This window comes from Rhamphochromis sp. 'chilingali', assembly GCF_963969265.1.
Source record: "Rhamphochromis sp. 'chilingali' genome assembly, chromosome: 10".
Classification (NCBI taxonomy): domain Eukaryota; kingdom Metazoa; phylum Chordata; class Actinopteri; order Cichliformes; family Cichlidae; genus Rhamphochromis; species Rhamphochromis sp. 'chilingali'.
Genome location: NC_137937.1, coordinates 22,313,738 through 22,325,241, shown reverse-complemented (window position 1 = coordinate 22,325,241; position 11,504 = coordinate 22,313,738). Strand labels below are relative to the sequence as shown.

The 11,504-nt window shown below is 38.0% G+C and overlaps 1 protein-coding gene across 2 annotated transcripts in view; it reads right to left on the bottom strand.

Moving 5' to 3' along the window:
- Positions 1–404: 404 nt before the first annotated feature.
- The window catches only part of stpg2 (sperm-tail PG-rich repeat containing 2), a 61,437-nt gene continuing 50,337 nt past the window's right edge, over positions 405–11,504 (bottom strand). For both annotated transcript variants that reach the window (XM_080894037.1, XM_080894038.1), the window contains exons 12-13: positions 11,169–11,284; positions 405–1,404 (exon numbers count right to left, since the gene is read on the bottom strand). In XM_080894037.1, coding sequence (XP_080750163.1) covers positions 1,237–1,404; positions 11,169–11,284 — 284 coding nt within the window. In that variant the 3' untranslated portion in view covers positions 405–1,236. The remainder of the gene's footprint in view (positions 1,405–11,168; positions 11,285–11,504) is intronic.

Here is an 11,504-nt window from a genome sequence, read left to right as displayed (position 1 = left end):
GTAGGCAACTCTCTTGTGTATTTCCCACACCGCCGTACATCAGTCAGCAGTATCCTCCACTCCCATTGATTGCTCCAATCACTCGCCTCAAAGTCCAGATTAGTTTTACTCAGGACCCGCCCACTTAGGGTCACCAACAGTTGCATTGACTGTCATCTACACAAGTCATTAGATTTTATTGGCGTTTCTCTAGCTGCTACATCGCCATTTGTCTCTTCCTGTGTGTACGCCCCATCAGGGCTGTGATCTGTGCTAGCATTCATCCAGCTTTACTGTTATTAACTATAACAAGAAAAAAAAAGTACTGTAGCAAAACCTTCACAACATTTTTAATATTTGACTCATTTATGCCAGATTGGATCTTTCGATGCTTGACTTAAGACAACAACATGGCCTATGGAATAATAACAAGTTAACAAATCATTTCAAGCATTATTCATATGAATGCCTTTATCAATGTTACTGATATACAAAGTGGTTTATACAGGGGGAAATAATCCACAACAGCCAACTTCAGATGAAATGTTCTTAGTAGGTATACAGTATCACTCTGTGACAATAATGCAAAGTCATCTTCTTCCAAAGTGCTGCCTAAAACATTAAGGAAAAACAAATATGTTAATCAGTCAGCATTATGCACTGTAAACTTGATGTTTAAAAAGATACTGGCTGTTATAATTAGCTTAAATGAACTGTAATTTACTCTGAGGGCAATTTCTAGCACTTGAAAAACTGAAACCTATTACCAGAACAACAGCTCTAGGGAACTTCTCTGTTATTTGATAGCCCATTCTGGGCTCAGACACACACTCAAACACAAATATCACACACAGTAAAACAAACAGTTTGGACAAATTGCAGACATAAGCTTTCAAAAAGTGGCTGGGAGTAAAAACTACGCCAAATGCATAATGAAATGCACTCATACAACATATAAAAATATTACTGTCATTCTCACAATTAGTCTAAAAACCTCCTAAAGTCTGATATTGAATTACAATACATATTGTAATTGCACATTTCTGTTATTACATGAACAAACTTACCTTGTTTTCAGTTATTAAACTGTAACTTTACTCACTTATTATCTGCTATATATTCAAACAGAATGAACATGACATCAATATTCATGAAAACTCAACTTTTCTCAGAATATGAATTTAAATGTAATGACCTGAGGACTGATCTTTTCCCCCCACTAACCTTTCATCTTTAAACTCTGACGCACAAAGAACTCTATGAACTGCTGGTGGCGATAAAGGTGTTGGGTGTGCTTGCTTTAATGGCCTTGTGGGCTGTTAAAGGCCCATCAGCCACGCGGGGGGAGCAGCTGGGACTCAGAGGGTTGTTGAGCGTCGCGTTGAAGGTGCCCTTCAGTAGTGTGTTCATAATACTTGGACTCAACTGTAGAGACATAAACAAAACAGAGATGAGGGACAATGAAGGATGATGAAAAGTTAAATGGGTGTTCTCGGCCACCCCTCATTTCTTCACATGTTGCTTGGAACATATGCAAGCATACCTGGAAATACAGGTTATAAAGCAAAACGTTTGTATAATTCTAATGAGCTTGATGAAAGTCAATATTTGGTATGGCCACTATTATTCTCATAGCCTGATCTATCTATTACTTTTGCAAAAAAAAGTAATTAGATTACTGTTACTTTCCCGTAAGCAGGTTCGTTCCTGCGTTACTAAACCGTGATTTTGTTTGTGAGAGTGTCTCATAAAAATGAGCAGTAACAGATGTGTGTAGATCAACAATGAATAATAGTGCGGGACAGAGTACGACCATGTAGCGTTTAAAGGTTGGAAGTACTTGCATTACTTTAAGTTGGATTCTGTAAAAAGTGACAAAAACATTAGCGTCCGCTGTACACTCTGCGTGGGAAGAAAACTTCTTTCTACAGTGAAAAATTAAAGTTCAAATCTTAGCAAGCAGCGAGCACGCTGCCACAGGAATGTGAAATTCAGAGAAAAAACCCCGGATCCCCCCACTGACATGAGCGCTGTGGCTACCACATCCAATTCGGCTGGGGAAACTTCCACCGGCCCCACTCCTGCTAAACAGGTGAAAATAGACTTGAGAGCGACAGGACTTGGTGCTGCTGAACTTTTGTTTTTATTTATTTATTTTTTTGCTGTTTTACTTGCATCTATTTGAAAGAGTGAGTGTAAACACAAAATATAATTTTATTTTATATGCTGGAATATGCAGAAAATAGGTTTAAATGTTAAACAAATTTCTTCATGTCAAAGACTGTTGCATATAATTTAATTTCTGCTTGATGCAATGTGCATAAAGTTAAAAGATTAAAACTAATAAAAAAATTTAAAATGACACTTTTTCATTTAATTAAATTTTATATGATATTTTATGCATAAAAAATAGAATTGGGCTGAAAGGTCTATTGCTTTATTACGTATTCAGGTTGTGTATCATGTTTTTTTTTAAAGGAAACTAAGTAATACAGTAACTAATTACTTTTGAAAATAAGTAATCAGTAAAGTAACTGGATTACTTTCTCGGAGAAGTAATTAGTAACTAATTACTATTTTCAACTAACTTGACTAACACTGGTGGTGAAGATGCATGTCTCAGGTCCTGTGTCAGGTCTTTGTTGGATTCTTTTCAGATTCTTTCAGGCAATTTTCGTCTGCTATATATAGTTTTTTAGGTCTGTCACTTTTCACACTGACACCATTTTCAGATATGTCCTTTTATCCATTTGGCTAATGCCTCTATAGGTAGAAATGGAAACTAACTATGTGTTTTTGCAAAAGGCCGCTATTAACAAAGTACCAAAAGATATAAATTAACATTGGTTCTTTGCTACGTTTGTCTGTTATGTGTAGACACAACACTGGTTCACTTAAGTTAGGTGGCTTTTTATGCTTGAATGATTCATAGGTCAGTGTTAAGTGGCTTAACAAAGGAGAAAAAAAACATTCTCAAAAAGACACAGAACTGAACTAAATATGAGTGAAAACGCAGCCAATGTCAAAAAATCTTTAAAAAGACCTTCAAGCCTAGGTTATTGCTGAAGATCACTTTAAAATCTGGCTCTTTCCAAAGAAAATCGTAAAGAATGATATGAGGCTCAAGACTTTTGCACATTACTGTATATTTTTAAAAATCGAAAGAGAAGAAATAGAAAATTAACCAAAAAAACCCCAAAACAATTAATGCATAAATGAATAACTGGAGGCCAATGCAATAAATTCAGGACTCATGGGTGGTTGTCATTTGACTTTAAAACAGGAGTAATGAAGTGTTCTTAACATTTAGGGATTTAATCTAGATAAACTTCAGTGAATTCACTCACAGTGTATGATCCTGCTGACAAAGGTTTTGTATTGTCTTTTAACACACATGGTCTGCACACTTACTAATTTCTTGACGAAGCTTAAGAAATTAGTAAGTGTGCAAATTTATACTAAATTTCTTCAAATTTATACTAAATAACATATATTATATTATGGTCAAACATTTTGTTCAGTCCTACCATAGACTGGTAACAGATCCAATGATATAAAGCCCAAATAATTTAAAATTAAATAATTATCTGAAGAGCTTAATTATTTCCAATATGCTTTTAGAGCGAGGGGTCATTAAGGTTAAAATCACAAACATGACTCCAAAAACCCTTACAAATACTGAGTCTGTTAGTCCATGCTGGAGGGGGAGTCTTACAGAGGAAAAAACTAAACAAAACACCACGTTCACTTCAAAGTCTGCCCCCTAAAATCACCTCCCAAAAAACCCACAGACATACACACATATATATGCTCTATGTACTCACACACTTCATCAGCTGTCCTACTCAGGTACTGCTGAGCCTTTTCTGCAAAGCTCTATCTCCCTCTCTCTCACTCGCTCTCTCTCTCACCCCCCACTACCTCCATATAACCTCTGAGCACGTACGTGCACACACAGACACGCACACATCAGTATGCCAGAGGTGCTGCAGCAGGATTTGAGAACACTGGCGGCACGGCTCAGATCTCAGTATTGATCCTAATGGGAAAAGGGTTGCAGGTTCAACTCCAGGTCACCCTCGGGGTTACTGGGTAGGTCGAGGAGATAGGGGAAGAGCCCTTGGAAGTGACGACACCACTGGAATGGCAATGATGAGGGAGATTATGGGATGCTTGAGTAGGTCAAAGAGGGGAGAAGGTAAAGGGGAAAATTGCAGGTTGGTAATTGGTGGTGGTGATTATGTTACTTGGTATGTATGAAGACATATTCAACCGCGCCCATGAGCACAGACGAAGGAGTGCAGGATGCACAGTCGTCCCTATAACACACACACACACACACACACACACACACAGCACCTGCCACACACAGTGAAGGAACGCAAGCATTTGCTACCCACAATCCAGCAAAACAAGAGACGCAAGAGAATCAAATTACTTTTCATGAGCAGCTTGTATTTACCAGTACTTCAGTCGGCCAAAGAACAGATTATACACCTTTTGAGTCCGTCCGTCAGTTTGACACAAAGTGTAGATGGAACAGCCACAAGGTCTGTACATAACAACCCTGCGAGATCTATTCAGGAAAACTTTACAAGACTGAGAACAAAATGAATGCCAGGTACCAAAATAGATTCTGATCCAGCCAAAGAGTGAGACAAATATGGAGACAAGGACCCAAGACCCTAATCAGGCTTTAGAAGTTTGTGAGCTCAACAATTTTTCTCTATTTAAGGCATAGCACTTGTGCTCCACTGACCAGCAGAAAAGGCTAGAGAAGGTCCTAGAGGTACATGCCAGCAAAACCAGGTATTTTGAAAACTATGAAGGACTATTTTGTACAGCTTGCTTCTTTTTTGCAGGAGCAACACTATATATGAAAATATGGAAGATGAATGCTGTGTGTATAAACCACAACTTCACAGAATCCCTTTAGTCTTAAATAAATAAATAAAAACAAAATAAAACAACAAAGATCTAGTGTGTAACACACTGATTCGTGCTATTTTTCTTGCCAAAACTCCAGACTTCATAGCTGGTTAAAGCCATGCAAGGACCTTCCTTTTTAAATGTATTTGTAACTCCCACAGTGAAGTATATTCAACAGATTAACAGTCAATTAAACTGTACTGTAGTTTCCAGCTCTTTTAAAACACACATTTTCCAAAGTCAACAAGAATTAAAAGTAGGAACATGAAAACTCACACACAGTGAGAGCCCTTACAAGCCGCAGGCATCACACTGAGAAGCATATCATAATATGTCAACTGCGTCAAGAAAACCTTATGTTCTAAATCATAGTGACTAAGAGCCTGAGTAATAGTAGATTTTTATGAAGGGTGCCAATAAATACATACAGTATATATACTTGTACAGCAGAGTGATATTGAAATTTCAAATCTAAAGGGTTACCACTGTCTGCTGAGCTTTGTGCAGCACATGAAATAGAGTAAAGTGCTGAGAGTATTGTCAAAAATATACTCTTTAATTATTAAACTATCACTTATTTCTTTTTTATTTCAAATGAAAAAACTTACGTTTCTTCTTTTCTTGCCTCATTATGTGTTTTGTACTCATCTAGCATATATATACCATTAAAGAGTACAGCATTTAATTAATATTTGTTTCTGCTCGACATCCGTTCCCCGAATCGTTTTACATTTCCATATTCCATCCACACTTTTCTCTCTGTTAAATGAAGCTCAGCCACTAAGAACAGTGTTACTGTATGAGTGAGAAAGGTAATCAAGCCTGCTCAAGCAGGTACCTCACATAGTGCATTTAATGGAAACTCTAAATGAACCTTCACAGTGGACAAATGCTGCTCAAGTAGATAGCGTTGTGACATTATGCACATGTATGGACGAATGATCATGCGCACACTTATGCTGAAATAGCTACTGTTCCATTACATGAAAAGTCTGCTTCAGATTTCAGACGCTCAGAACACATTTCCAGCTGTTGAATTTAACTACCCTCTTCAGCAGCTCAATTTTCTGCTTTCTGTCTCTCTGCTTCTCTTCCTCCACGCATTTTCACCACCTTTTCAGCACCAACTCACCTCTACCGCCGTTTCCCCTTCTCTCTCTCCCCCCTGCCTCCTTCTCATTACTACCATGCTACACTCTGCCTGCTCATCTTCTACAAGCACTTATTTATCTCCCTCTCTGCTCCACTTCATACTATATTTAACGCTGCATGGCCCGTGGTGTCATATAGAATCACAGTCACAGAGCTAATTACTGAGCAGCGAGCTTAAACTTGCATTTCGCTATTAAAAAGGAACTTGACTTCCTCCAGCTAAATGGAGCCATATGATTATGTACAATGCAATAGAATCAGTCTATAACCCATGAATGAAATCTTTTTTTATGTTCTTGTATGGGGCCTTTACTTCATTATACATATGTATGAATACCAGATGGACATCTAAAATTATTTAGATCACATGAAGGTTGAAAATAAAAAAGTACTTACAAAACAGTGTGCAGTGCTTCTGGTAAGAGGCATCATGAGTAATCTGAAATGCCAAATCTAGTTTACCAAATTGTATTAGCTCATCTTAGAAGTGACTGGCAGGTTTGCAACATATGTTCTTCTGCTGCTTATGGTGGGATTGAGCCTCTTGAAGCCTCTAACACATTGCAAGAGAAAGTCATTTACACCTACAAAAAAAATTCCAACTGACCTATCATGCCTCCTCCAGAGGCATTCATGAGAAACTGGTGCACCCAAATGAAGTATATACTTGGACAGAAGAAAGATACAAATTATGCTGTCGGAGCTCTTGGGAAGCCAGTGGAGCAGAACTTAGGGCCTAATTTACTCATCTGCAGCTCACTTCTACAGAGAGCATTATTAGCTGATATTGAAGATCTAATCATGTAACTACACTGCTACAAAGTTTAGCAAAACCAATTTACTCTTACTTTGAGACAATTATCTACCATCTTTAAAGCTCTCTGTGATGGTTAAAGTAGCTGCAGACAAACACTCGATGTGGATCTCAGTTCAATACAACTTTTACCACCCAACCGCTTGGGGGAGAAAGGATGGAGATAGGACAGGTTGAGGTGGGAGCAGGATCATATCAGATTTTTCAACAGTTTTACTAGCTACAGTAGAAATTCCCACAGCTACAGGTGTATTTACAGCGTCCTCCGTCTTGTGTGATACTTACAAATAAATGTAGAAAATGTATCAGCTCATAACAACCAAAAAGAAAAGGCACATAATCTTAACAATGCAACCTCTAACATCTAAATGACTATATAGTATGAATTTACACACAGTTAACGTAGCTAGTGCCAACAACTAGGGCTGGGTATCGTCACTGATTTCTAGAATCGATTCGATTTCGATTCACAAGGTCCTGAATCGATTTGATCCCCGATTCGATTCAATCTGATTCGATTCGATTTGAATCAGGTAAATTTTGCCTCAGACAGTCAGAAATATTATAATTCTGATCACGTATCAGTACATTTCCATATTTTTATTTCTATAAAAGGAAAGCTGACACTTGCGAGACTTTATCAAAGGTGTGAGCATCACAGCAGATGCCTTTGTGTCAAAGTAACTGAGGATAAAACAGAAAAGCATGAAGGCGACTTTCCTGGCCTGGGATTTTATAGCAGATGACCTTAAAAATATTCTGCAGTAGATCAAAAACGAAAGAAAACCATTAATCAACGCATGAACATTACCCGATGCTGCTGAAGTGAAGCAGAGCAAAGTTACAGAGGTTTTAAGAGACACAGCTAAGCCTTTTGCAATTTTGCATAATTTTAAAAAGTTTACATTTGGTCAGTAGCCTATTGAACAGCAGAAATTAGGTTTTCTTTTCGGAAGTAAGTAAAAGGAAAACAGGGGCCAACAGCGCTCTAAACAACGGTAGACTTATACATAACAAGCAAGCGAATAATGAAGAAAACTGATTTTTAGATGGGAAATTGTTCTGGAAGTACAGAGAGAGAGAGAGAGAGAGAGAGAGAGAGAGAGAGAGCTGTGCATGAAGTGTGATTTTATCGTGGTGGAAGCAAAACAGCAAAAGTCAGAGGGAATTCATGACGATGTACGTGAAGCGAAGTTTGGATCTTCTTTTGCATCTGGTTCGGTCAATATTGTTTGGAGAGAGATAAAAACCCGCAGCTTCAGAATCTAGCGCAAAAAGGGCGTAAACACAAAGCGCGGACCCGCCGAAACATCAGAATCAGCGAGCTGTCAGCTTTCTGTGCCGTCTGTGCCGTCGGGTGAGAAAGGCGACATCTCACGATTCTGATCTGTCGGCAGGTCCATGCTTTGTGTTTACGTCTTTGTGCAGAATGGTGGTTATTGAAATTTTGTGAGGTTTAACCTGATATTCTGGCATTTCGGGCAAAGTACATTTATATTTAAAAATCGATATCGCGTTATCCAAGCCAGAATCTATTTTAATCGATAAATCGATAATCAAAACCCACCCCTACCAGCAACCCAAGGCAGTAAAGTTATAGATGCAGACAAATTTGTTTGTACCATCCCACAAAAAAAAAAAAACAACAACTTTACAACCAATTAGCAGTCGCACTCATCAGGGCAGACTGATTCAGTCTGAACATTCAGACTGAAAATAGAAGGCGATTATTTAACAACTTTTGCCCATCTGAGAGCAACCGAAGTCAATTTGAATTGGGCTAAAATTGTTTGGAGACTGGCCACCTTCTACCAGGCAGCCAGTGCAATTTCCTTGCAGTGAAAAGCGGCCACCACAATTGCTTGTAATCGGTTGTCAAATGCAAAAAAAAACCAAAAAAAAAAACAAGACCTAGTCATAATGAGGTTGCCATCCTATTTTAACCCTAATATGACTGATCTATTGTCAAGGCCTCTGAGTCTGACCTAATTCTTCATGCAAAAGTTTTTTTTTGTTTTTTTTTAAAAAGCACATTAATGCATATCAAACCTTTGTATAAAGTCTTATGGGAAAACGTGCATGTTTAGAAATCCTGTGAGGAAACAAATTCTCACATGCCAAGACTGACTTACAAAAAGATACTTTGCTGAACTTGTGATGTAAACTGCACAGAGGAGGGGAGAAACTCTAATTATGCTGGAGACAAAGGAAAAACAGACTGAAGACTCTAGAGATACATCTGATATATTAGAATACAAAAGTAGAGTTGAGCCTCTATTGGTTATCTCTCTGTGCTGAACCCTGACTGAGCCCTGTGGTGTTATATCATAAACAAACTAAAGGTATGACTACAATAAGTATTGTTTATCAAATGCACTGTGACTACCCTGAGGTCTGACAAACATGGAATGATCGTCGTTTTTCATCAAGCATGTGCAAAGTATATTCTTTTGAAGTTTACACTCGCTTTGTTATCCATTGTTTACTTGGAACAAGTCTTCCCCTTGCTATTGCCGTTTCTGCTCTTCTGGCACATTACACAGTGTGCATTTACCAGTTACTTTTAATTTGTGTTTTGCTGCCTGATTGGCAATATCAGTCAGGTGGATAATTTCACCAGTGCCGGTCATATTCAATTAAGCCTGCAATGTTGCTTTAATTATCTGAGACATCTCACCACTACTGTGCTGATACATTTATCACATTTTACTAATGTGCTAAAATTTGATGGTGTTAATTGAACTAAAATTGTGTCCGTGTCAGTGTCTCGAAACACCTTTTGAGGCAAATTTCCCTATGCTTTTGAAGGGCAAAGCTTCTGGAGAAAAAGTCTTCATATTACAGATACAGGTAAAACTAGAAAACAGGTAAAGCAGGGAGAGAAGAGACACAGACTGTAGACTACAGAAGAGAAGACAGTAGAAAGCTGAGAGATAAAACTACACAGAGGCAGCAGGCAGACTGGGACACAGGCAGACGGAGAAAAAAAAGAGCTCTGTGATAACATCGCACCCATGGACATGAACATGATGATGAACTGTGTAGTGAGATTTGAATCAAACCTCGGGTTTTGTCTTTGATGTTCGCCATTCAAAATCAGCGGGGACTGGCGAACAACATTAGCACTTTCTTCTCACTCACACACATTCACCATCAGTGGAAACCCAAAGCTGTAATCTCTATTAAAATGCACTAAAACAAAGCAGAGAAAGATTATGCTCTGGTTAAGTTTCATTACAGCTACATTATGCTTCAGTCATGAAGTGCATTTGTCTCTGTCAGTCCTCTGTGGTGGCTGCATTAAACGACATTACACTTAATAAAAGGCATCTATTTTTACCCACTTTAATTCAACCAGGTAGGTCAATTAAGAATAAAGTCTCCCACAAACTGAAAACCTGCCCTGTGCAAAAAAGCACATCAGCCCAGGAAAGATATTGAAGTTTGGATTTGTTTTTCTTTTTTCTATTAAGCAATCAATTTCTTCCGCACAGCTCAAGGTCACTGGGAGAAATGTGATAGATTCTGCGGGGATTGCAACTCAAGTAGTGTCAGACATTCTGGGTATTACATCTCAGGTGTACACGACACACACAAAGAGCAACCGCTGTGTCCATATATGCTAAAAACTCAGCATGCATCTGCACACTTAAACTTAGGTCTGTAATGTTTCAGAAGGTGAGCCTGGTTAACTTATGATTTCATGACAAATGAAGCAGATAGAATATTTGAAATTGATTCAACTGTGGAATTTGTATTTCAAAGACATGCTAGTGAGAGATGCCATTGTTAGGCGGAAAAACCAAAATAAACTTATCAGAGAGAGCAAAATCTTTAGTCGTGGCTAAATTACCAGTCTGGTACAAAAGGAGTGCACCTAGCAGCTCAGCAACACCAAAAGACCCAAAATACCACACAAATAAAGTGTATTAAGACAGAGTTATTTCCGGGGTTAAGAAAAACAACTTTACAACACCCGGAACAAGTCAAGAACACTGTTAAGGAGATAAGAGTATCACTGTCAAAGTCTAAAATCAAGAGATGCCTTCATGAATTCATAAAATGTATAATGTGTATAAAATGTCTGTAATGTAACTTTGTTAAACCCTTGAACGTCAGTCATATAATTGTTTGATTGTAAATCCACTGTGGGGGTATACAGAGGCAAAACTGTACAAACTGCATCAAATTGTGGACATAAATGCACTTTAGTTCAGTCAAGCGCACTGGGAGTATGGTACAAAGTGAGGATGTTTTACAAGGCTGACATTAATAGATCTTTTTGTACTGTTACCCAATAAGTGTCAGGTCCTGGGCTGATGTTCTTGGGAACTTTGAATCGATCTTCTCTGGAGGACATCAGTGCCAACTTTGGAGCAGATTTTACACTTGGGTTGTACTGGCCGGGGCCTGATGAACACAAACACACTTAAAAGCCAGTAAACATACAAAGAACATTCCTTTTACCTTACCGGACTTAGTATAGTTTTGTATTTCCTGATTAGTTTTTATTTTTATTTATTTTTTACGTTTTGGTTTTAATTTGATTGTAGTTATAGTTAGTTTCCTTTTCATTGTTTGAAAATGTTTATTTTTAGTCTAGTTTCTATTAGTTTTCGTCTTAGTTCTA